The 27,642-nt window shown below is 40.8% G+C and overlaps 1 protein-coding gene across 1 annotated transcript in view; it reads left to right on the plus strand.

The window, feature by feature from the left end:
- The first annotated feature begins 1,218 nt into the window (after positions 1 to 1,218).
- KCND2 (potassium voltage-gated channel subfamily D member 2) overlaps positions 1,219 to 27,642 on the plus strand; it is a 285,618-nt gene continuing 259,194 nt past the window's right edge. The window contains exons 1-2 of the mRNA XM_033162299.1: positions 1,219 to 1,316; positions 3,720 to 4,886. Coding sequence (XP_033018190.1) covers positions 3,772 to 4,886 — 1,115 coding nt within the window. The 5' untranslated portion in view covers positions 1,219 to 1,316; positions 3,720 to 3,771. The remainder of the gene's footprint in view (positions 1,317 to 3,719; positions 4,887 to 27,642) is intronic.

Here is a 27,642-nt window from a genome sequence, read left to right on the forward strand (position 1 = left end):
AACCACTTCTGAAGTTGGAGCCGTGAAGGTGCGGAGGGGACTTACTCGTCCTCTACGCGCCATCTAGCGGTCAAAAAGAGAAGGATCTGGGTTTCCAAAGCGGACGGCAATAAGCGAAGATGATTTGGAAAACGAGAGAGAGAGAGAGAGAGAGAGAGAGAGAAACCTCCCAGGAATGACGATCATTTTTTTTTTGAAAGCTGGTTCAAGGCGATTTGGACAGCGGCTGCGAAACACAGCGAAACATTGCATAACCTCAGCTTACTCGGTTGTGATTTGCAAATGGGCATTCTTGGGAATCCCACAAAGTTTCAGAAATATTAGGAAGGGGGGGGGAGAGAAACCACTTTCTGCAAAGACTTCTTCAGAAAACGTGTGTGGTGGGGCAGACGGACAACCAAGGTGTCGCCTGCGTGATTCCGACGAGGAGAGGGCAGAGCGACACACGCAGCGCACAAAACACCCGCTGCCCCTTCGCCTGTGTTGCCAAGCCGGAGTGTGCACCGATTTGCAATTCTCTTTGTTCCTCTCCGGATCGATGCCCTCCTCCTCCTCCTCCTCCGCACCGGGACTCCCTCCGCCTTCTCTCCCCCCCCCCCCCCGCGCCGCCCCAGTGACATTTGCCGGGTGGGAGGAGGCGAACGAGGCGCCTGTGTGAAATCATAACCTGCAGCAGCAGCGGCGGCGGCGGCGGCAGCAGCAGGGTGGGCTTCTCTCCCCTCCTCCGCCTCCTGCTGCCGTCTTCCCCGCTTCCTTCTCCGCAGCCCCGCCAGCCCCGAGCGGCGACAGGAGCGGCAGGCAGCAGCAGCATCCTCGGCAGCGGCGGCGGCAAGCAAGAAGCCCCCCTCGCCCGGCTCTGCCAGGCATGGGCCACCCACTGGAAAGGCAGCAGCAGCAGCAGCAGCGAGGAGGAAGCCGGTCTTCGCCCCCAGCCCTGCCCTCCGCCAGCAGCAGCAGCAGCCCGCGGCATGGACGGCGGCAGCAGCAGCAGCCCACCGACTGCCTGACTGGAACCGCCGCCACCGCCGCCGAGCTGGGCTGGTTTCTGAGAGGAGGAGGAGGAGGAGAAGAAGGAGGAGAGGAAGAAGCGGGTCTGCATTGAGCCGCCAGCAGGCGGGATTGCGTCGCTCTCTCCACACGCCCACCAGCCGCCCCGCCGCCGCCGCCGTCGAACTTGTTGCTGAGGGGAAGCGGCGGGAAGAAGGGGCGGGCGGAGGAGAAGCATCTCGCGGAGAGGGGGGGGGAGGCAGAGACGCACGCGCGCCCGCCACCTCCATGCCAAACGGGGCGCCCCGGCCACGAGGCGACTTCGCCAGGTGAGGAGATACTGCAAGGGAGGGACGGACGGAGGGAGGGAGGGATGGAGCCCACCTCAGGAAAGAGAACCCCCCCCACCTCCTCGCCTCCACACACACACACCGGTCACACGCCCCTGCTCCATATTATTCCCACACACACACGGGTCTGCAACGGTTTTTTTTTTAATGTTTAATTCCATCTCTCTCCTCCGCCGCCAGAGGTATTGGGCGCCGCGCCACCTGCTCGGCAGCATCAAGTGGCGAGGAGAGTTTGCTAGGGCTCGAGAGGCGCCCAGGCGAGGCGGCGCTGAGGGAAGGCGCGCGCCTTTTTCGCTCCTTTTTTTTTTTTTTTTGGCGGGCGAGGCTAATTCGGGCGAAGGGGGGGATGCAGGAAGCGGGTGGGGTGGGGAGAGGAACCGACAGCACTCTCGGCTCCCAAGAGAACGGAGGCAGTTTATTTGCTCTCTAATCAATTTCATTAGATTGTTGTGGGGTGTGTGTGTGTCTCCCAGGGAAAAAAAATCACACCCCACCAGCCCCCTTTCCTCCCTGAGACTACTAAATGAACTTCCTGCCTATGTCCTCCTGCGCCCCCCCCCCCCCGTGCCCTCGGTTTCATATTGCCCATAAATCTCTTTTTTGTGTGGAACTGTTGCTGGAACTGTTTTCGTTTGCACTGCTTGAGCTGTACTTACCCTCTCCCTCGTAGTATCTTCGGACTCCCCTAAGCTTACTTATTTTCTGACATCCCTGTACTCCTTAAGGCAGAAATAACTAACTGACCAATCACGTCGGTTCTACCCCTTAACAAAAGTCCCGCCCCAACAAAGTCCTGCCCCCCCAACAAAAATCCTGCCTATGCCCATGCCCCATGGCACCCGCATACACCCACACTTGCTCATAGAACCCCAAACTGTCTTCAATCTTTCCTGAAGGCATGAGACTTCCCTCCTGCTCCCCAGACACCCACTGACCCTCCCTTCCTCTTCCTGAGCTATGAATACTGTAGCCTAGCCTAACTCCACTGCACCTGCAAACTCAAATCAGTTTGGTTCCCCTCTGCCCACATCAGCACCCTCAAGTTCCATCCTTATTTTCTCAGGGACAAACTCCCAACACCTCTCTCTCCCTCCCTCTCTTCCCCTCCAACTTCTCCTTCATTTCCCCCCCCCCTCCCGGACCTACTAGAAGCTCCTGCCTTTTCTCTCTCCATTTAATAAAACACACACACACACACACACCCCTTTCATAAGAACCTCTCCTCAGAGTTTCCTACCTACTTTTACTCCTGCACCCACAACTGGTCCTTCCTGAACTTCTGCCCAGAGAAAGCCACATTTTTACTTCCCCCAATTGTTCAATATGTCCATCTTGCTTACTAAGGTACTTTATTTCTTTTTTTCCCCTCTTCACCTTCCCTAAGACAGCTTGCAGAATCCAGGTCCCATTTTCCTCTAAACACCTGTTCCCTCAATCACCTGTTCCTCAGGAGTCAAACTGTCCCTCCGCAAGTTTTCTTAAAAGAAAGCTTGTCTTTCCCTAACTTTTAAGTTACTGGTTTGCCTTTATCCCTCTGCCCTGTTTCCCCAGAACAGGACGAGTCTGGAGAAGGTGAGTGATGAGTTGACATGATGTGAAATCAGCTGTGAATTCAGAGTGGACATCTTCTTCCTAAACCTGCTGTTTCCTAATAAACGGATGTGGAAAAATTAGCAAGTGTTCTTTCAGCAGCATAACTTAAGGATTTACCAAAGGGAACATAGCATAATCATCTGTTCTCTCTCTTCATTTCCAAGCCAGATATTTGCAGCTGATGGCTAATGTAGGAGTAGGTGGGAAGGGATTTGGGCTTTGATTTGGGTTTGGAGTGCATCTCCAGGAATCAGGACAGTACAGGAATGGTTCCTAGCCAGTAGATTGCGCCTTTGGCCTGGAATATTATCTAACTGCTGCTTATTGGACCTGGCAGGCTGACTGACAGATTACCTCTTGCAGCCACTGTCCTTTTGCTGTATTTTTCTGAATGTGGAGATTTCCTTATCGGGAACCAAGTGGTAGAGACAGGAGGTGCAAGTTTGGGGATTATAGTACTACATGACATCTATCCATCTACCATCAATGGTTAATATACAAAATCCGATTTCTTAGTCTGACTTGAATAATGATGGAATGGTGGCAAATGAGAGAAGGTGACATAGAGCAAGAGGGGAGAAACAGGTAAGGTTTTTATTAGGCACTCAAAATATTTTGATACTGCTCTTCACTCTGTGAGATGATCCCAACAGTAGACCATACATATAAAATAATAGAATGATAAAATAAATCTCAAAGCAACAGACATAGACGTAGAAATTTATATTCTTTGCAAATAGCAGGCATCCTAATTTCTTGGTACATTTTGTGTTTTTTTTTTTAATGTAGACTGGATTATTTCTAAAAAGAACCCCTGGGCATACCAGTAGCAACTTACACCATGGCAGCAGGAGTAGCAGCATGGCTGCCTTTTGCTCGGGCAGCTGCTATAGGATGGATGCCGGTGGCCACAAACCCCATGCCGACTGCCCCTCGCCAAGAGAGGAAGCGTAGCCAGGACTCTCTGATTGTGCTGAATGTCAGTGGCACCCAGTTCCAGACCTGGCTGGATACCCTGGAACGCTATCCTGACACGCTGCTGGGCAGCTCAGAAAGGGATTTCTTCTACCATCCTGAGACGCAGCAGTACTTTTTCGACCGGGACCCTGACATCTTCCGACACATCCTCAATTTCTACCGAACAGGGAAGCTACACTACCCGCGTCAAGAGTGCATCTCAGCCTATGATGAGGAGCTGGCCTTCTTTGGTATAATCCCTGAGATCATTGGAGACTGCTGCTATGAGGAATACAAGGACCGGCGGCGGGAAAATGCCGAACGTCTTCAGGATGATGCTGATCAGGATAATGCTGATGAATGCAATCTGCCCTCCATGACAGCCCGGGAGAGGATGTGGCGGGCCTTTGAGAATCCACACACCAGCACGCTGGCCCTGGTATTTTACTATGTTACGGGCTTCTTCATTGCCGTCTCCGTCCTTGCCAATGTAGTGGAGACAGTACCCTGTGGGCTAAGTCCTGGTACCATCAAGGAGCTGTCCTGTGGAGAGCGCTATGATGTGGCTTTCTTCTGCCTGGATACCGCCTGTGTCATGATCTTCACAGTTGAGTATCTGTTGCGTCTAGTGGCTGCCCCGAGCCGTTACAAGTTTGTGCGTAGTGTCATGAGCATCATCGATGTAGTGGCCATTATGCCCTATTACATTGGTCTTGTGATGACCAACAATGAGGATGTCAGTGGGGCCTTTGTAACACTGCGTGTCTTCCGTGTATTCCGGATCTTTAAGTTTTCCCGCCACTCGCAGGGTTTGCGCATCCTGGGCTACACTCTGAAAAGCTGTGCATCAGAGCTTGGCTTTCTCCTCTTTTCTCTCACGATGGCCATCATAATCTTTGCTACGGTCATGTTCTATGCTGAGAAAGGCTCAACGTCCACCAAATTCACCAGCATCCCTGCAGCTTTCTGGTATACCATTGTCACTATGACCACCCTTGGGTAAGTGCATATTGGTTTTGGTAGAGACCTGAGCAGAATATTTAAAAAAAAGCCATGTTGCTATCATTGCTTTTCCGATTTTGTGTTTTAAAATTGTGCAAGGAAAGTGGCAATGTACACCCGTGTTTTGATCAAGGAAGTGCCTCTGATCTATCTGTGGTGGTGTGTAAGACGTATGGGAGTTCTCCATCTCTAGTTGAGCACAATAATGAGAGGTCCTTGCAGTTGTAAGATTGCTTTAATTTTAATATTTTTCCTCTTGCATACTAAGACCCCAGTGTTTAAATTTCCATTCACCTACTTCCATTTGAATGTTATGGAACAACAGGTGATGAGTTACATGCTTGAAATCCAATCTAAAATTTGGTGATTTTGCTCTCATGTTAGTGTTGGACCAAAATTGTACGTTCTTTTTAAATATTTTAAAGGTGAATGTATCTGTCCGAGAAAGAGTAAGTATATTTTTTTACAAACTTTACTCTAACCTCAGGGAAGTCAATATTATTATCCAACAGAATCAGAAATGTGATGATACCTACCAATTTACATGCATTTATGCCAGTGCTGGTATATCAGAATGAAATATTATGATGCTTTTAACTACAGTACTTAATATGTGTTAAATCTAACTCCTGCTAACTTTGAAAATATAACAATGAAAATTTCAAAACCCATAATAATATAGTGAACTTTATGTGGGAAGTCAAACTCTTCTGAAACTGCAGCAAATTTACCAAGGACATTAATATCTGGTGTAGTATTGTATTTCTAAAAACATGTTGTGTAAATATATTTGCTTATGATGGAATATGGTACTGCATTAAAATCAGTGGTACAAGTGCTGGATTTGACCTGAGGAGGTAAGTCAATTCTAGGGACACCATAGTCATTGTATTCCCAAATCTTTGCAATACCTTAGTCAAGTGTATGGCTTAAAAATGTAACAGTATTTATCTCATTTCAAAATTTTCATTGCTGCAACCGTGTACTAACATCCATATAAACTTATTTGCTAAAGATGAACTCTCTCTGTATCAGAATTAATGAACTCACAGATTATGTTTTGTATAGAAAACCATGGGCAAAGCAATAAAAATGTGAATAAGTATACTGCTATCACTTTCTATTCAACAATGATATTGGCTGATAAGGAACATTATTATGGAGGTAAATCCTGAACACCGAAAATATTGTTCTTGCAGAGAACTTGGCATTTCAGTATTGGATAGTGATCTACTTATACAGGAAATTAGTAGTCCCTCTCTATATGTATTATTATTATTATTATTATTATTATTATTATTATTATTATTATTATCCATTTTAATGTTGTTTCACTCATAGGGCAAAATACAGTCAATTAAGCTCCATTACTTTCAATAGAACAGATTTAAGCATGTACTTAACTCTCCCATTGAAATCATTGCTGTGTAAAAGTACTTAACTCTGGTTTGATTGTGCATACAAATTAGGTTGAAATTAGTAATGATAATGTCTTTAAAAAGGAACCAGTCGTGAATAAACTGGGGCAGGGAGCTGATTTTAAAGCAGAAGGGTTGTATATGTTGGGAGTACTGAATCTTCTTCCACTCAGCAGTTTATTTCTCCCCAAATCTTCCATTCCATCACTTTTCTCCCAGATAGGCAAACCTAGTTTTGGAACATTGGAGAGAAAAGTGTTTGGGAGGTGGGACTGACTGACTGTGGGAAGAAAACAAAGAGACAAGGGAAGCCTCAGTACCTCCCACCTGCTCACTCTTTTTGCTCATAAAAGTAGAACCTCATCCTCTGTTTTTGATGGGATTGAAGCATATCTGTTTCATGCCTATATATTAGACTAAAGTGTGTAGTGAAATGTCTGGTTTTGCACTCAGGGAAATATTAACAGTAGCATTTTTTTAAATAAGTGGTACGCAGTGTTGATCTAATATTTGCCACAACACTTGAAGAAACAATGTTGATGCAATATTTGCCACAATACTTGAAGAAGAAGAGAAAGTCTGGTCAGTAGTTGCTGTGACTCACATTACGTGCAGGACATGTTTAAATGACTGCATTGATTGTATTGTAGTATGTACCATCTGCTTGGTCTTGTCCATGGTGCTGAAGAGGCACTTGTTTTTTGTTACATCGCCTTGCAGTTGAATTTCCCCTATGTTGTTGTTATTATTTAGTGGGGTGAAGGCACCAGACACTTAGGAAAGTAAGTAGTCTGATATGCAGATAAATAGAATTGTTCTGCTTCTTAGCTCCTTAAACACTAGTTAGACATGTTGTGTCTTATGACAAAATGTCCATTGTCCCACTGTGTGATACTTTATAAAGCAGTTTTCCTACTTTTGTATGATACCCCCTTTCCTTTTTAGGACCACCTCTATGGATATTCTTAATGCTCTTAGAGAAAAGAAGTATTACTAATACCAAGAATATGTATTAATGTTAAACTTGGCTTGAAGGGGTGTTGACAAAAAAGCACTGTGTACGTTTTCTTGTGGTTCATTGGTATACAAATCAACAGATTAACTGATTCAGTTTATCTTTTCATATCAGTTCTTTGCAATTATAGTGAAACAGTAATCTCAAGAGTAATCCCTGCACCCCACAAATGATATTTTCATTTGGGACAAGGCCAAAAGAAGGAAAAGTAGAAGCAGGAGAAAGCAAACTCAAAGTTGTTATAGATTACTCACTTCTAAAAATCAGTGTTAAATTCTGCAGTTCTCCGTTAGACAAAATTATCTTCAGTTTACATGGCTGGCTTAAAGCCTGTTTAAGGACATTACGATTTGTTTGTATAAAAGAATGTTTTAATTATGGACAAAGTGAAATGAACTACACTTTGCTTAGTAACTTCTCTTGAATGCTATAAAACCACATGGAGGTTTCTGGTAAGTAAACAGCTAAATTTTGTACATTGTGGGAAATGAATATGGGCTTTTCCGAAATAGCAAGGATATGGAATGACAACTTAGTCATGGAAAAGTCATAATGCTGGGAGCAAAGCCATATTTCTTTGTGATTGCTAGACAATTTACCAATCTTCTCAAAATGCAACAGATTACATTTTCTTTTTTACAGAGCACTCCTCATGTTAAATATTGTCATATTTTAGTCTTCGAAAACAGCTCTAATAATATAATTCTATGCATGTTTACTCAGAGGTAAGTCACAATATGTTCAGCCTTTTTCAAGGAGTTAAGTGAGATGTTAGAATAAAAGCTTGGACCATCTTTAAAGTAGATCAGAAACAATCTTGTTTAGCTGTAGTCCAACTTGCGATAGCTACAGCTACCATTATTAGAACATGCCACTTTTTAATTGCTAATTCAGTGTGGGTTGAATCTATGCTAATTTGTAATGCCAGAGATCTGGTAAATAAATCAAGAATGGACATTTTAGTAAAGTATGCATAAAGTAAAAAAAGCAAAAACAAAACTTTTTCGTTTAATTAGTATTGCAGTTTATGAATCATCGCTACATTTTTTTGCAGTTAGTGAAAAGATCACAAATATGTTTTCATAACCAGGCAAAAGTAATTATCTAGGCAATAATACATAGAAGTATTATAAGCTTTTTCAGTGTCTGATTATATTTCCACATAGAGGTGAATGGTAGACTTTTTTGAAGGTGATTTGCAAATACATCCTTGGTCTTTTGTTGCTTTCCAGCTGTGAATTGCTGCCCCTTTATGCACCAAATATTTAAAGCCACTATTTGTTTATATTATCATTTTGTTTAAAAGCAAACAGTGGCAGCCTATCAGTTTGAAGCAAAACAGTAGCTTTTACAAATTCAGGGGACACGACAAACATACAGAAGCATATAAGTGCTGCATGACAGAAACCCGTGAACTTCCATAATGTGGATGGCAGTGGAACCTACATAGAAAAGTGGGGGGGGGGTTAAAGAAATTAGAAGACTGATGGTGTGGCTCTATCAATCAATTTAGTGGCTAAGTGCACTTTGAGACACACAATGTTCATGTGTCAGTTGAAAGTAGCCTCTCTCCATCACACACACAACGGAGGCCGGAGGCAAGAGAGGGAATCAGCCTGCACATATCCCAAACAGCTTGTAGAAAGTATCCCGGAGAAAGAGAGAATTAAGGTTGGATTGGAGAAATGCCTTTCTCTTCACTAAAATTGCAATGTCCTCCACTCTAGTTTTGGCCTGGCAGTCCTGCAACACTATATAGTACAGAGGGAAAACTTTTCAGTGGGTAGGTGGGTGAATAAAAATGGTGTCCTTATACCTTTTCAACTCCTGAAACTTTCCTACTCTCCTCCCCACCAACACTATTGAAGGCCTGAACAGTATTGCAAGGCTTGCGTTATTGACTGCCTGGAATTATAAATGGGATACACTTCCCAACATTTTGTTGCAGGTGTCACTTGTTACTATAGTAATCTCACCTCCAGCATCAAAGGCATCCTATTATTTCTAGCCAATTTTTCACAGAAAAGAGACAGCCCCTAAAGCTCACAAAACTGATTGATTTCTCAGTTCTGTATCCATCCATGGTTAAAACCTCTCTGCTAATGAAGTCCCCTTTTTGGTCATTCTTGCTGTATTTTTCTGTCGCTATTGCTAACTTGTCTCCTTGTGTGCATTTTTACTGTGTAATTATCTATACCTATCCAGGCTTTTGACGAAGCCCCCTGTGATATTATTGCAGAAAAGCTGTTAAAATGTAGATGAGGTAACTGTTAGGTAGATTTGTAGCTGGTTGATTGAACTAGCCCAGAGTGTACTCACTAATGGATCCTCACCATCCTAGAAAAAAGTGACAAGAGGAGTGCCTCAGGGTTCTGTCCTGGGCAGATTGTTCAATGTATTTATAAACAGCTTGGGTGAAATGCCCCACCCAGCCAAGGGAGGAAATAGTACCGCAGTACTCTACCTTGGTCAGACCACATCTGGAGTACTGGGTCCAGTTCTGGGCACCAAAGTTTAAGGATATTGACAAGCTGGGACATTTGCAGAGGAGGGTGACCAAGATGATCAATGGTCTGGAAGCCAAGTCTTATGAGGAATGGTTGAGGGAGTTGGGTATGTTTACTCTGGATAAGAGGAGACTGAGCAGAGTTATGATAGCCATCTTCAAATATCTCAAGGGCTCTCGCATGGAAGATGGAGCATGCTTGTTTTCTTCTGCTTCAGAGAGTAGGACCTTAACCAATGACTTCCAAGTTACAAGAAAGGAGCCTCCAATTAAACACCAGGAAGAACTTTCTGACAGTAGGAACGGACCCCCTCATAAGGTGGTGGACTCAGCTTCATTGGAAATTTTAAAGCAGAGGTTGGGTGGCCATCTGTCATGGACGCTTTAGTTTAGATTCCTGCATTGCAGGGGGTTGGACTAGATGACCCTGAGGGTTCCTTCCCACTCTACAATGCACTCTACAATTATAGGGTTCTAAGAATGTACTATTTTTAATGCAAAGTCTATGGATTTTAACAGAACAAAGTTAAAAAGCCAGGATGAAAAGATTGTGTAAACATGAATTTTATGCAAAAATGGTTAGAAATATATTGCTTTTAATGTTTGAATGAATTCAGCTTGTAACATGCATTATAATTATGTAATTTGATAAGCTGCCTCTTTCAGGTTTACAATCAAGGGTACCAGGGCAGAATCACACTATATTCAAGGGCTGGAGAATTGGATCTGGCTGTCAGGCTGAATCCGTATCTCCCAACACACCACACAGCTCATGTTAGACAGATTGGTGGGGTTGTCAAATGGTTAGGCGATCAAATCTTGCCTAGTGCTCTGCAAGTTGTGTTTTAATGACGAGTAAAGCAGCCTATCAAATGCCTGAGAGCAAAATTTACATCTGATGACAAAAAAAGATAGTAACAGGTGAGGCATTCTGGGAAGGGCATTCCCATAGATTGGAGACCACAACCAAAAAGATTTTCTAACTTGTCACCACTCTCTGAATCTGTCATGGAGGTTCCATATGGAGGAGGGCCTCCGATTTAAATTTTGGATCCGCTCAGGTAAAGAACAAAGTTTACAGGTGGGAACATAACATGGAGAAGGCCAGGAAGAACTTTGAAGGTCAAAGAGTTTGTAGTAGTTGAAGAAAAAGAACACATGCTCAAGATTATTCCCCTAACAGATAATATACAGGTATTTTGATGACTTGCTGATTTCATGAAACTGCCATGGCCTGAGCGTTGTGTCACCAAGTGTCAGTTTGGTGGCAGGTAATTCATTTTCCTTTCCTTAGATTGGAAGCAGATGGAATTTGGTGTTTTGGCAGTTGAGTCATTATGAGTCAGAAAATAGCAGTTTGACTGGTGCAGTGGAGACCAAAAGCCAAAACAACAAATATTTTACTGCAACACTAACAGCATGAGCTGTCATGTATGATAATGGCAGCTAGGATGTGATTTATTAGTCTTGGACTATTATTTAAGTGATTTTCCGGGGTGTTAGAACGAGATTAAAAACCTGACTTAAAATAACAGAAAAATCCAGGAATCCAAATGAATGTTACCTCATTTCTTGTCCCCGTTTGTTTTTACAAAAATACTGAAACATTTATAATACCGGTGGCTGAAATGTTCTTACCAGGTTGGAAAAGGGAGCTGTAATATGAAGCACAGTGAAATATAAAAGAAACCTTTGCAAATAAAATATTTATCTGATATTTTGTTGACATGAACAGTATTTCACAAGCACAAGAGAAAGTACTCAACTTGTTTATTATTTACCAGCAGATTTTGTTCATCTTATTGCTTTCTTTGTCATATAGAATTTTGTTCCTGGAGGTTACTGAGTATCCACAGAAAAATCGCTACTTTATAGAAAACCAAGTGGGAACAGAATCAGTATTTATATGGCCATTGTTTTAAAACAATTAGGAATCAATAAACTGTCCAGAACTAGTGATACAGTTGCAGATGCATATATTCAAAAACAAGCCCTTCCTTTCCATCACTCTGGTCCAACATTTGGTGGTCTGCTTTGGTGAGAATTATGTTACCACTTTAAAACATTTTAACTCCCCTTATTAGTTTCCAGCTTATCATAGAAAACATTTCCATCTTTCTGAAAAAAGATACTAATGTGGAATAGATGTGAAAACAACCCAATCAACCCACCCACCCCAAAAATAAATTCTCAATATTATACCTCACCAGGATTAGGTAGCTTACTTTAAGCACACACTTATGTGAAAAGTATAAAAGCATTTTGGATATAAGAAGCATCCTGCAAGCAAATTTCTGGATGGAAGTAAAAATTTATGTGATCAGAGAACAAAGTGCTACCAGATATATCGGTGTTTCTGATATAAAGCAATCAATGCATGAACATGACATTCTGCCAGTGTAACTCAATACACAACCAAGTTAAGGGATGTATTTTGAGTTAGACAATCTGGTGCCATGGGCTTCACTAGGACAAAATGTGTGCTCTGCTATATATCTGGGAGTAGATCTGATAAACAACTGTGACTTAAATGAAAATCCCAGGTATATACAGACATCTTTAAACAAGAATGAACTAATTTAGTATATTGGGGCATACTGCTCCCCACTTTTCTATGGCATCTATAGTCCTTATTGCTGTGATGTTTACAGGAGTTTCATTTATTCACACTATAGGTCTTTCGCAGATATGTTTAATCCTTTTTTATGAACACAGTCTATGTATGTGTCTCAAAGCTGAACCTGGACCCTTCCCAAAGACTCACTGCAGATTACAGTAGATTAAAAATACTACATTCCATTATAATCCAAAGAAATTAATTTTAACAACTCTAAATATACAGTAATACTAAAACACGGAATCTCCCTCTACTGGCTAAATTGTTACCATTTTCCAATAAAGCCCTACATATCATTTACACAAATTTTCTTTCATGGGGTTCAGCACAGGGTGCAAGAATGACTGTCATTGGTATATCTGTTTAGGCGACTTGCTCCAAATCTTATGGCATATTATATAGCCTAATTTATGTACTTCTGTTGATAGCCTCAGAGTTGCTAAGAACATGACATACCTGAGAGTGGAATCATGTAAACTATATGGGATGTGTGTGTTTTGAAACTTCCCTAACAGCAGTCCAAGCCCCCAGGCATGTTGGAGAAGGTTTGGGTTTCCTCCACCAGCAGTAGCCATTCAAAACACCAGTCATGGGGCATTTCTGAGAGTTGGGTTTGAAAATGGACCAGGCAAGGAGTTGGTGGATCCTAAACTGGTCTAGCTACCAACAGTGGACCTGGCATGGGCCTCTCTGCCGCACCAACCTAGAGCTACTGCAGCAAAAAGGGGGATGAAACTATCCCCCTCCCCACACCTTCCATTGTGGCCAGCATAAATGGCAGAGCTCCATTCAGCCCTACACTCCCAAACAGGAGTTAGGATTGTTCCTTTAAGTGGTTATATAATAAATCTGTAGCTGGTTGTTTTAAATCTTTGGCCATTCAATAAGCTCAATCTAGACAAGTGAAGCTTCGTAGTAATGTTTGATGTTCCACATCACATGGTCAGTGTCTTCACACATCTAGCTCTTCGCATGGTTAAACCCGCCACATGTGCAGTGTCTCCTGGATAATATACAGTCTTCCAGTCCTACACTATGAAGTTTGTCTGAAACTTTAAAACGTGTGGATGAATGTGAAATCACTGGCAGACCCAATGTAAGCGCCGTCATCTTGATAGTTTCATGATAGGTGGGCTGGGAATAACCTTACGAAGAGCCTTGAAAGAAAATTTTATATTTGATATGGTAGAAAAGATGGAGTGGAAAAGGTGATGTGATTGAAGCAATTACCCAGAAGAATGGCTGTTACCTCTAAGCTTGAATAAGATAGAAAGATGTGTGATGAGGTCTGGTAAAAGCTGGAGAATGGGAGACTGAAGTAGTCAGGTAGAGGCTACATATTAAAATTAATAGTATGACTATAACAATGCTTTGGTTGAAGGGGCAGCAATTCAGAAAGATGCTACAATATTGTAATGGGGGAAAGGGCAGCCTGGCACAAGAAGGGAAGAATGTGATTCATCAGTGTCCAATTGTTATTCTTGTACTCCCTAGATAATTTACTTAATGAGTCCCCTTATAAATATAACAAATAAATAAACTTTTATTTTGATTGTTTGTAATCAATATTAATAATGTAGGTAAATAATGTCATGCTGTCCATTTAAACTATTGCATTAGTAGAACAGCAACCACAGAGGCAGAGTGAGTGACGGCATTAAGCTGATCTCCAGAATAACACCATAATAAATACATGGATAAAACTAATGTGGCCCATAGTGCAGGCAGAGCTTCAGAGAAACAGGGAATTCTTTGTGGGCCATTTCAACATTCTGTCACGTAGCTGGATTCCAATCCACTATCAGATCCTATTTCATTGCAACCATATAAAGGAATAAATAGTTTAGGAATAAACAGCTTTAGCAGTATTGCTTCCAAATCACTCGGCTAATCTCCCTCTTGTTAGATCATGACATGACAACTAACATTCCTGATTCCATTAATCAGTTTCTGTGCCAATTATTCTAATACCTGAAGTCGAAACAAAATAGGAAATTCTTTCCAGTAGCACCTTAGAGACCAACTGAGTTTGTTCTTGGTATGAGCTTTCGTGTGCATGCACACTTCTTCAGATACACTGAAACAGAAGTCACCAGATCCTTAAATATAGTGGGGGAGTGGGGAGGGGTATTACTCAGAAGGGTGGTGGGAATGGGTGATCGGCTGATAAGTGTGGAAAACCTGTTGACGACTCTAAACGGCTGCAATTAGTCTTGCAGGGAAAGGCAAGGGGTGAGATGGCTAAAGATAGCTTTGTTATGTATAATGAGATAAGAATCCAATGTCTTTGTTCAAACCAGGTTTCTCCATGGTTTTAAGTTTGGTGATTAGTTGCAATTCAGCCACTTCTCTTTCCAGTCTATTTCTGAAATTTCTTTGTATTAAGACAGCTACTTTGAGATCTTTTATAGAATGTCCTGGGAGATTGAAGTGTTCTCCTACTGGTTTCTCTGTCTTGTGATTCCTGATATCAGATTTATGTCCATTTATCCTTTGGCGTAGGGTTTGGCCTGTTTGCCCAATATAGAGAGCTGAAGGGCACTGTTGGCATTTGATTGCATACACAATGTTGGAAGATGAGCAATTAAATAGTCCTGAGATGGTGTGTTTGATGTTGTTGGGACCAGTAATGGTGTTATCCGGGTTTATGTGGCAGCAAAGTTGGCATCTGGGTTTATTGCAGGCTCTGGTACCAGTGTCCATGTTGAGTCCTGTTTTTGTATTACCGGCACCTCTCGGTTGGGCGCAATTGCCCTTATAAGAGAACAAGTTAGGCATTTATGGTGAGTTCCGACACCTCATTTTATAGTAGAACTGATCATGACCATATACTGTAGTAGTGCTGTCAAAATGGACTCAGCTGGCAAACTTTTCAACTAGTATGTGAACACATGTTTTAACAAAGTCCGCAGCTAAATGCAAGCATTTATTTATTTTTAGATGAGCATAATCACTAGAAGTATTTCAAAGAGAAGGTCTGCCTGACTAACTGTCTCTTTGGATCACTTCATGTGACAATTGTTCTACTACTGAAAAATATATATACTACTGTTTAATAATGAATATGCTGTTCATACAATATTGGATTGTCATCATAGTAAAAGTAACACCATTTCAGGATTTAGACCAGTGGAAGATACTGTACAGTATAGAAAAATAGCATTTCCCTTATTTTCACTTTCTATTTATACAGTGAAAGTACTCCTAAGGGAGACGGCCAACATCTGCTGTTATAAATTATATTCAAGAGGTGGCATCCTGGTCCACAGCAGGGTTATTAGGTATAAACCAAGGCTTAGAGACAGAAGAACTGTTGAAAACATATTCAGGGAGACTTAACATTATGCTTCCTACCCTACCAACTTGACTTGTAGAAGTGGCAGAAAATATCTCCCTTTTGCAGTCTACAAATGGACCCATTATTGTGACATGGAGACAATACAAAGTATTACAACTACCTATGGTAGAATACGACTTCTGAATTAATACTGCTTTGGTGTTTTTGTGCCTCCCCCCCATCCCCCCCCCATTAAAACTAATTTTTATTAGTTATCACCAACCAGAGACATATCCTTTAAACAATTTTGCATCTCGGTGGTAACTCCTGAATCTCTTCTGAGTGAATTCACTCCTCTTGTCAAAAGGAATTAGTTGCCCCATGTTTGTAGGTCCTACCATAAAGGGGGAAAGATACTAATTTATGTCCACCCTTTTTTTGAGCTGGTCCTTATAATAAGAGGCAGCACAGAGATAGTACAATCAATTTTTGTAATCTCTATTCACTTTCCAACCAGCTAGCTAACTTTTTTTCTTGAGCTGCCTTTATCGCTTGTGGACAGGAGCAACAAGGCTGTGCTAAAACGGCTTAGGAATAAAGTTGATGCATTTTGCTATGGTGGATTTCAGCTGCATCATGACTCTTTTGCAGAGAAATTGGAGATACGTTGTCCATCACAAAATAAGAAGAAAGCACCGTACACTGGCTTTAAGAAAAGAGTTTAATCTGGTCACTGATGTGAACCAAAACATTTAAAAATGAGCATCACACTTGTGAAAATGCAGCTATAATGGCATAGGATTTTTCCTATGCATTCACTGTAGAAACAACTTTGGACTGAAGATGATTCATAGCCACTAAAATGAATGACTCCTTTTCCCCCTTCAGGGGAAAACTGGTCTCTATTCATGACTTTTCCCTTGCCACAGAGTTTTCACAGTACACGTAGCAAACTTAGATGCTGCATGTACATTTTCTTGGGCTGAGAAGCCCAGTGAAGGGACCAGGGCTGTGCGCACAGCACCAACCAAATTGCTCATGGTTACACAAAACTGTTCAGGTTGCAGAAGAGTGATTTCGAATAGATGGATTGGTCCTGTCACTGACAATTTGCCTGGGGATATCACCCAGTTTCGATCTTGCACGAACTCTTTCTTCCCCGGGACAATGTGTGTGCCCCTCTTCTAAGTAGGGATCTCCTCTTGAAAGGTTGTGTCTGTACACAATTGGTCTTAGATAAACGGAGCTGACTGCTGCTATTCTAGTCTCTTATATAATAAATTCCACCTATTGGTTTCTTTGAATAGATGAATGAAAATGTGTTAATTTGAGTATGTCATGTCATGAGATGATGGCTCCCAATTCAGGAAATCTCCCCCACGCAAAAACGAAAAAAGGCTGAAACCAATTAAAATGGCTGTGACAAAATTTTGATCCAGGATAGCAAGCATTGCTAAGTACAACATACTAGATTCAGAATTTCTGCCAATTAAACAACTCAGTAAAAACTTCCCTCTACCTCTAATTTATTCATAATTCTGAAAATGTTCACCCTCAAATCACTCTGGCATTCTCATAGTACTTTCCTACCCAAAGCCCAAAGGCAATAGCTCCCTATCAGAAATTATCCTGACATCTCTTTTCTAGCAAAGGTGCTAAGAGAGGAACATTCAGTTGACTACTCACTTTGTATATTATATGTGCAGTTAAAATAAATCACACCTCAGTTTGAGAACCTCTATAGCTTTATAAGTTAAAAGAAGCTTTAGAATATGCTTTATACTTCTTTAGATTAATTTCAGAATGCTACTTATTCATCAAATCTACTTATGATAATAAAGAGCCTGAACAATTATGAATATTAAGATAGAGCTGCACACCAGATGGTAGAAATGTTGGGACAAGTAAATTATTCCAATAATAAAAACAGATGAGTTATTTGGATGTTACAATATTCATCAGATACACTGTAATCAACTACATTAAAAATACTTATAATCTCAAAACAACTTCAGAAGAAAGTTTAGTGAGCCTATTATCATATAATGAATGGTAATTTTCTACTCAGATCATTGAGCAGGAAGCCTTATGAGCTACAAATTAGATTGCCTTTCTCCAGGTAATAAAAAATATAAATATCAAAAAAGAAAGAAATTCCACCTCTGTATAAAGGAATCAAATAACAGTTGCTTACCGCACCAAACTTAATCAAATTGTCATGGTTTTCAATAGGTAGCAAAAGTTGTAATAAATGTCTGGTAGAATATCAGTAACTTTCCATAAAAGTTACTATTCTTATTATCAGTATGGAAATTTGATTACGGTACCAACCCTGGAGTATAATATATAGCAGTGGTGATGCCATCTGAAGATAACTATTGTAAACTTGTAAATGGAACACTAGAGAACAACATGCAAATTGGGTTGAAAATATTTGATACTTAAATACAGTGGATCCTCGGTTTACAAACTTAATCCGTTCTGGAAGTCCGTTCTTAAACCAAATCCATTCTTAAACCAAGGCGCGCTTTCCCTAATGAGGCCTCCCACTGCTGGTGCCCTTACACCATTCGGCTTCCATTTGTAGCCCGGGGTAAAGTTCGCTAACCAGAACACTACTTCCGGTTTTGCAGAGTTCGTATACCGAAAAGTTTGTAAATAGGGCTGTTCTTAAACCGAGGTACCACTGTACAGCTCAGATGATCAGTCAATGTATGCTCCAGCTTTCACAAGACACAAAGTCCTGCCTTTGTATGAAGTGCTGAGGAACTTTACAAACATGAAGAATAGGGAGGAAGAGACAGAATGCAATGCCTGTTAAAATAGTTTTGCTATAGGTTTGTTTCTTTGTTTGAAAGGGAGTAGAACAGTTTGCAGTCAATGAAAATATAAAACAACACTATAAAACAACAGGTTACTTATAGCCCAAAATTGGAAAGGGGAGAAAATACCAACAATTCAAGAATGGTTGATTCAATTGGTGGAATTCATGAATTTGGCCTAGATGACGGCAGCAATTAGAAATATATCAAAACAAAGATCTAAGGTTGAGTGGAAATATGTGGAAGACTATCTGGAAAAAGAAGGTATAAGAACGGATTTGTTGATTTGCTTAGATTGTGATATATGTGGGGAGATTTATATAAAAATGTGAGCTATTTAATTATTTATTTTTCAATTATTGTAGGAGGTATAGCAAGTTTTGTTACTAAGGGAAGCGATATACAGGCAATTGGAAGCCATTTTTAATTGTTATTTCTAATTCTTTGCTTTTGCTGTATGCTTTGTTTTTTCATATATCATTTTTTGTGGATTATTATGTCTAGATTATATGCTTTTCATTTTTCGTTTATTTGTTTCTATTGGTTGATTTGATATGTTTGTATTTTATAAGTTTGAAATTAAATAAAGCTATTAAAAATTAAAAAAAACCAACAACAACACAGTGTGACAGAATACAAATAAAATGTAATAAAATTAATTCCATAAATCCAACACAGAGAAGAAAGGGGGGAAGGTAGCATTCAATTCAATTCCATTAAAATCTGGCTGTTAAATAAAAAAAAAATAATTCAGCTAACAAGTGAACAGATAGGCTTCCTGTAGTGGCAATCATGGGTAATGACTTCTAAAATAAGGAGTGTCAGAAGTAATGCAGAACTGTATAAATTATAACAAGCCAAGGTATTACAGAAAAGGCAGCTGGCTTCAGACATTTAGGCTGCTGACCACCCCCCTGTTCTGCTTGACTGTAGGGAGATTAAGTGGAGGCATCCCTCCACTCATTTCAGCTAATATAAGCAGCATTCCAACGACACAGTCCTCCCCTTCTGAATGGGTGGGCAGGAACCCCGTGGTTGGTATCCCCACCAGCAGAAAGCCCCCAAACGGGACATTCCAAGGGTGTGGCGGAGCTGGTCGAGGATTCACTAGATCCTAAGGCAATCTCACAGCTGGTTTCAGAAAAGATTGGGCCCAATCTCTGCAGGAGATCTGGGAGCAGGAGGTGTGGAGGGTGAGCCTAAAGTATTCTTTGTGTGAAGTACTGCACCTGGTTGACCACCGTAAGAACAAAATGTAGGACCATATAAGTCACTGGTCTGGTGCAGCAGGCTCGTTTATGCTCTAAAAGCACTGTCATTGGGCTATTAACATTTTCTTGTTTTCTTCTGTGAAGAGAAAGTAGATTCCAATTTCTAGAACCCCAGTAAGTGCCTAGGGACCCATACAGAAAGTTAGTTGGGCATTGTGGTACGTGTGAAAATAGCTCGATCATTTGATGTTGTTAGAAGTATTACATAATGGAACTGATGGATTCAAAATTGATTTAATGCATCCTGTTTGAGCCATTATCATTTTCACCCTAACTCTTATGATGGGTTAAGAACGGACTTTTAAAAGTTACTGCCTAGAGAAAAATCAAAAAGTTGTGCCGTAGAACATTCATACAACACCATCAAAAGTATATATATATTTTTAATTCACTATTCGCTTCTGGATACAAAGCTTATTCTTTATTAGAGCGGTGAGAAGAAAGAGATGCAGTTTAAGACTGACTTTATGGAAGCCATTCCACATCCTCCAACAAATAGAAAAATGGAAACTGGCCGTTGAAAATGGCATTTTTATATGAAACTTCAACAATTATTCTTATGCATCAAATGATAAAATAAAAATGTTCATTATACTGAAATGTTTTTGAAAGGTTCATCTTTCTTATCCTAAGTCCCACATCAAGAACACTGAAAATAAACCAGCATCTGCTGAAGAGGAAACCATAGCTTAAAAAAAATAGCACCAATGTACTAGTAAAATTTCAAAGAACACTATGTATCAAGCCTACTGTCATCTGTGTTTTGAGAAAGAACACATTTTTTTTAAAAAAAATAGTAGGGCAATGAATTTCTTTAAAATATTAATAATTATTATTAATGTTAAAAACCATATAAGATACATCTCAGAAAATATTAGCAAGTGAATCTAAAATAAGTTACGTTATATACTGAAGTCCTTTAGTGTGGGTGGGTGCAGTGGAATAAGTGGTATTTCAGCTAGTATCAACAGAAATGATATCCTACATTACACAATAAATGCAATCAAGCCAGCTGGAAATGCCCAGTAGCATTTAAGAAGAAGTTGTGCATAACTGGTACCAGGGATATCTTTATGCACTGACCTGAATGGGGAAAGAAAATTTCTGTGAAATGCTTGTGGGTCTGGTGATGGGTTTTGTTGCCAGTGTGGTGTAGTGGTTAAGAGTGGTAGACTCGTAATCTGGTGGCCCGGGTTCGTGTCTCCGCTCCTCCACATGCAGCTGCTGGGTGAACTTGGGCTAGTCACACTTCTCTGAAGTCTCTCAGCCCCACTCACCTCACAGAGTGTTTGTTGTGGGGGAGGAAGGGAAAGGAGAATGTTAGCCGCTTTGAGACTCCTTCAGGTAGTGATAAAGCGGGATATCAAATCCAAACTCTTCTTCTTCTTCTTTGTTGCAGACCCTCTTGACCTCATCAATATGTTTTCTTGTAAAGGAGATGGTGCAATACCTCTCCCCAACAAGGTCTAACCTTGTAAGGCGCACCCAGATCACCCATCAAACCCTCGTGGGTGAGCATGGTGCTATTATGGATAGACCTGGCATTCAATAACAGCACCATCAAACCAGAGGGCTCAATAGGTAAGCTACCAGGAACTGATGCAGGAGTGAAAGGGCTGAAATGGAAGGCAGAGGTAAAATATCTAGGTCTCCTCCACAGATGGTGGTCACCCCCTCCAATCCGACTACTGTATACTTTCCTTTGTCCACCCCCACCACCACTTTAGTTTGAAGGTGGCAAAGTTTTGTTCATGAGTCGCCTTTCATTTTTCCTGAGTGGTCTGCACTCTGAAGCCTTTTCAGGTGTTTTGTGTTTCCTAAAAACTGTATATCATCCTCAGCTGGGCCACCATGTCACAAGGAGTAGGTGGAGAAACAGCCTCCTGTGTAACTTGACAGCTGCTCTCTCGCTCTCGCTCTCTCTCTCTCTCTCTCTTAAAGTGAATTATTTTTACTTTTAAAGAAATCAGAGTGGAAAGGGTCTTTCAAATAAAGCTTGAAGGACTTTCCTATAGCACAAAATCAGAGAGTGCGCCAGTCTAGGGTGCTTGGTAGCCATCCTCTGTGGCTTCCTATGCTTCAGTTGAAACTCAGTGGAAGACATCGGTCTTCCATAGGGCTTTTCCAGATCAGACACAGGTAGCTGGGAAGGGTGTTGCATCACCTTGCAACAATAAGGTAAGTGCGAATCTGCACACACTTCAGGATTTCATTACAGTGTTGGTAAGAAACAGAAAAAAAAATGGACGCTTCCTTGAAGTTTTTAAGTATTTGGAGAATAGATTCTATTTTAAATAGCCTAGCCTAGAAATTATATCCATTGACAACTGAGCCTGCTGGTACTTCCTGATGAATAGGTTAAATCTCTCACAGCTGCTATATCTTTTGTGTATGATTTCTTTCCTTAATGTAGCTAAATAGGATGCCATGCTAGAGCAATTAAAATGTGCCAAACAAAATGTGATTCATAGAATGAGGATTCCTAGCTTACTTCCTTGTGGGTCGCAAGTGTCTTCTTTTTGGTCAAAAAGCATTGCTCATATTAACTTGGTTTTGGGGGGAAATCCTTGATATTTGTGGATGGCCATGCACTCTTAAATTATATTCCTGGGGCATGGGACAACAAAGTAGATCCTCTGAGTCCTTATTGTTACAAAGCTGATTTTGGGAGTGGTGCAAGGGGAGCTGATGTGCTTGTGGAAATCATTCCCCATGCATAGTGATTTAGCTGGATAGTTTCTCTTGCAGCTTTTAAACAATGTCTGGGTGTGCAAGCACCACAAAGTGCTCAATTCATACCTACCCTGTAAAAATCTCTCCTCATTTTATACGAACCCTCAAATCCCTCCAAGGCACCTCACATGAGCTGAATACTCGGGATTTGTATGAATCTTTCACACACACCTAGTATGTCGAATCAACAGCATTCCATTCCATACCCACAATGAAGACACATAACTTTTGAGCCTGTCATAGAATTCTTCAGCTGGTTTATGTAATTCACTTTGCAAAATGCAATTATTCTTCAGTATCGAGCTCTAAGGGTTAGATGCTGTGCAAGCATTTGAAGCTAGAGACCATGACAATTTTTTAGGCTGTCTCATTAACAAATTGTAGTTCTGCAATATGTGCTGATTTACTTATTTATTGAAGAGATAATAGGAAATAACCCATTACTTTTTGAAGTCATAAATAATATGACAGGAGGGTATTAAGTGCACCGAGATGTGACAGAAAAGCTAAAAACTTGTAGTTTGGTATTTTATGGTGCCTGTTCCATTTTAACAACTACATGTAAAACAAACAAATGTTTTCACCTGTTTTTGTGTTGTTGTTGTTGTTTTGGCCAATTATTAATTTATTGGACTACTGAAATGGAGGAGACTTTATTGTAATCTCAGACATTCTGTTTCTGTATAACATTTCGAAACTTTGTTCTCCTTTTGGGGGGGGGGGGCATTGCCGTATTTGAAAGATACAACAAATAGTCACTAGCCATGCCTCAAGGACAGGGAATTTCAAAATGAGTATGGAGAGCAAGCATAACTTTGGGTCTTCAATCACCTTTTTGCCAGTTAATGGATATAATTTTCCCCAGCATCCTATCCAAGAAAGCAGAAACAAAACAACAGTCCCAGAACATATGCTATTATGTATCCTTATTTGGGCAGCCCTGCCAACAGCTTTTATACCCTAGATCTAAGATATGGACAAGCCTGGTTGGTGCATTGAACCACCAGTGTACTACTTTGAAAGAGTTCTCCTGTATATTGGCAGAAACTGAGGAGAAGGGCTTGGTAAACCAGACTTTTCTCTTGCAGAGCTGGTTCTAAAGTTTTCCCCAAGTCTCCCTTCCACATGGCCTTCAAATTGTCAAAAGTGGTGAATTGGCCTCTCCAGCAGAAGCCAAACTGCTTGAAACAGCTTCCTCATGCGTGATCATTTTTGTTGAAGGAGACAGAGGGCCGGATCCTTCTTATTTCAGGATGCAGCCTTTGTGCGCAGCTTCACTATGTATGAGGAACTGCTTTTGTCTAAGCTTCGATTCTAATTAACTTAATGGATTATTTTTTTCTATAAAAAATTACCCAAGTTAATATAACTACATCTAAAAACATATTGTATCCATAATTCTGAAGACCAGAGAAATGACTTCACTGAATTTAAAATGAGTATGTGTATCTCTTTGGCTCTTCTGAGATGAGCACTTATGACATAATCTCACTGAGCAAAAACAATGTAATTAATTTTATTGAGTCTTATAATTTATGTGCCCCGTCTGACTTGAATTATACAGGTTATGCCACCAACAGCTCTGCTGTACACACAGCATCTTTGTCATGTCAAATACATCTTTGGATGTCCTAGCAGAAATATTTTCTTTGGAAAGCAATGTTCTCATCTCAAAAATACACAGCCGAGTACACTGTGTGAGGTTAGGAAAGGGTGCTTACTTGTTATATTGGGACACCACGCACAAAATAGTTCCTGCTCTGTTGTGCACACAAATGGCTGTCTTCTGTTCTGCTTGACTATCAGGCTTATTGGTGTGATTCTCTTCCAGACTGCAACAATCCTAACTTAGTCATGCATGGGTAAAACAAACGACTTAAAATATACCAGCTGAAAAAAGAGTCTAACCCCCGCCGCCGCCGCCGCCCCCAACTCCAAGCTGCTAATTCTGAAACACATGAGGCATTGGCTCTTTATAGTTACTGGCAAACCTTGTAATAAAATACAAATTGATTCTGGACATGAGGACTGCATTATGCCAATGTAGATTCCAGCATGAAAATATGCTTCATTTGGTGATTCATTCATTATGGAGATACTCAGTTATCATAAGGGCAGATGCCTTAAGCCTCACTATAAGAAATACTTTCATAAAATATAACTGGATTTTTTTTTTGTATGGATAAATTTGGTAATTTAAGAGACCTGCAAAATGTGAATTTGAGCAGGCATTTATTTGGGGGGACGGACACACACACACAAAAACCTGATTATTATTTACAAGCCCAGTTTTACACTTGACCCCCATTTGCTAGCAACCAGCATCTGAACTGGCACTGTGTACTACAGAGGGCTTCTTAATATTCTATTAAAATTCTACCAAACCAACTATGCAACCACTTTATAAAGAGAGAATAAGATTGTTAGTCCAACCTTGGTGAAAAACCAGGAAAGAAATGAAGGGGGTCCAGTTTCAGCAAGACCACATCTTTGCTGCCCAACAATCGCTGTTTTTGGAGAGATGAACAGGTACTAAGAAGTTCCTATTTAGCCCTATACACACCTGGGGATCCTGCTGAACACAGTGGGACTTCTTTCTGAGAATGTAGGAATGTAGGATTGATATGCGGCAAAGACAGCTATCAGGCCATTTTGTCTCGTATAGAAAAATTTGGCTGTGTATCATCAACCATAGCCTAAGGTTGGTACCACAATTAAGGAGGTCCTTGGCTTGGAGTCACCACTGAGCCCCCAATATACACCATACGTTTTAGAAATGACCCGGTGACACAGCTGCTTTTGAATGGGAGCCAAGCTCCAAATTTCAGTGCCTCAGTCTATAGATCTGTGAAATCAAAAGAAGCTTTGCTACCCTTCCATGACCAAAAGTGCCTTCTGGGACCACACACACACACACACACACACACATACTGTATAATACAATTTGATTATTTGCAGGAGCAAAACCTACCTTTTATAGGTTATAGAACAAGAACAATAAAAGTAAAATCTTACTCCAACATTTTTCAGTAGCTTGCGTGTGATTTTTGAAAGAGAATTTCATAACATACAGACATCTGCGCATTAAAGCTTATCTTTATCCCTCTCCACATTCAACTAGGTAATGTTTTCAAACAGATGTAGTTTTGGATTTCGGCTGTTCAAGATTTAATTCACAATTTGTACAGAGCTTTCCTGAAAGTTCAGGCTAGGTTGAGTCATGCCCCATAGCTCGGATATGCATCTGATTGTCCACTTATCAAGCAGGGCTTTTCTTATTTTTTAAATAATAAAATATTCTGAATCTCCACGTGGTTTATTTATTTAAGCCATTTCTACATTGCTTATTGACCAACATTTCCTGGGCTATTCACAAAAATCAGTAAAGTAACCAAATACAATGCAACCCATAAAACAATTAATACAAATATAAAGATACAGAACTAGCATAAAGCTTTTCCTAAGCATGATAAATATCAGCAGAGAATTAATATAAAAATGGCTACAGTCTGTTCTTTTTTTAAAGAGCTTTGGGTTCACTGTGGAAGTGGTAGCAATTACCAGAGCCTCTTCAGGACAAACCAGTCAGGATCCTAGACAGTTCCCATTGGTCCCTGCTAGCTGAACTTTACAAGTTGTTGTCTCAGCAAAGGAACAGAGTCATCTGAAGCCCCGCGAAGGCTGGCAATGCCTTCTCTTCCAGTGGTTTCAAGGCCCCGTGGGAAAGATTTCTCCAATCTTTAAAAGGCCTGCAACTTATTCTGAAGTTGCATTCCCCTGCATGGCTGCAGACCAGGAGGAGTTTCAAGGGGATTCATCAACTGTGTCTGATACCATACCCTCCAACATTTCGCTGATGAAAATAGGGACGACCCATTCCATAATGATAACTTCATTATTTACCGGTATACCCCACTCATCTCACTGAGTTGCCCAGCCACACTGGGCAGCTTCCGACATATATAAAAACACAATAAAACATTAAACTTTTTTATTTAAAAAAAATCTCTATACAGGATTGCCTTCAGGCGGCTCGGGGGGCGGGGGCGGATAACTCTATATCCTCCAACATTTCTCCAATGAAAACAGGGACATCCGAAGGAAAAGTGGGACATTCTCTAAATCAGGGATGTCCCCGAAAAATAGGGACACTTGGAGGGTCTGTGATACTGATGAGTGATGAGATGATGCAGAAGTGAATTCTGAAGACTCCCTCCAATGGTGGGTTTGTAGGTATGAAAAGCATTAGGGACCCTTGCAGCTGAACCGCCATCCCCAAGTTAATTGAGAGGATATATTTGAAACATGACTACAAACAGTGATGAAAACCTTCCTTGGCACCCCTGAACAGGGATTTCAGACTCTGAGCCTATATATATATATATATATATAGTCTCTAATCCTTCTGGATCTAGCCCATCATTTGTGTTGTCATGTTTATTAATACTACTTTCTCTTGTAAAGTGGCAGAATATAAATGGAACAATTAAAAGAAAAGTCCTTACAAGCAATCAATTCTCTCAGCTAACAAGAAAGTCCACTAGATTCAGAGGAGAGAGTTGAGTCAAAAGATTTCGTCCATGGATGCCAGGGACTTTTTAATAAAATGCTTTACTGTTGAACCAACCAAATACTTCCAAATTCCTTCAGCGTCCTTCAGTCTTCCTGCTCACTGTATGTGCTAGAAAAAGAGCTTTGGAAGAGGCATAGTGTTTTTCTGATAGACTATATATAGGTTTTATAGTTGTGGAGCTTACTTATGAGTATACATGCCTAGGATTGGGCTGTAAATCAAGAATTTATTATTCACTTTGAAGATGAGAACATTTGAGTATCCAAACCATTGTTGGACCACATTATAAACTTCTGTCAGATGTTATTCTGTGATGGAAGGATGGCATTAATCACTAATTTAATATCTAAAGTTGGTTGATGATGGGGGCGGGGTTCCCCTCCCATTGATGAAAGGGTTGTTTTACACCTTACACTAGGCCGCTAGGGCATTGTATGAGCAAAGTGAAACTTTAGGCAAAGGTGATGTTCTGCCTGTGAAACAATTTGTGCAAACTCCTGCACAAGTGGAAGCATGAGAAT

Source organism: Lacerta agilis, chromosome 10, assembly GCF_009819535.1.
Source record: "Lacerta agilis isolate rLacAgi1 chromosome 10, rLacAgi1.pri, whole genome shotgun sequence".
Lineage (NCBI taxonomy): Eukaryota > Metazoa > Chordata > Lepidosauria > Squamata > Lacertidae > Lacerta > Lacerta agilis.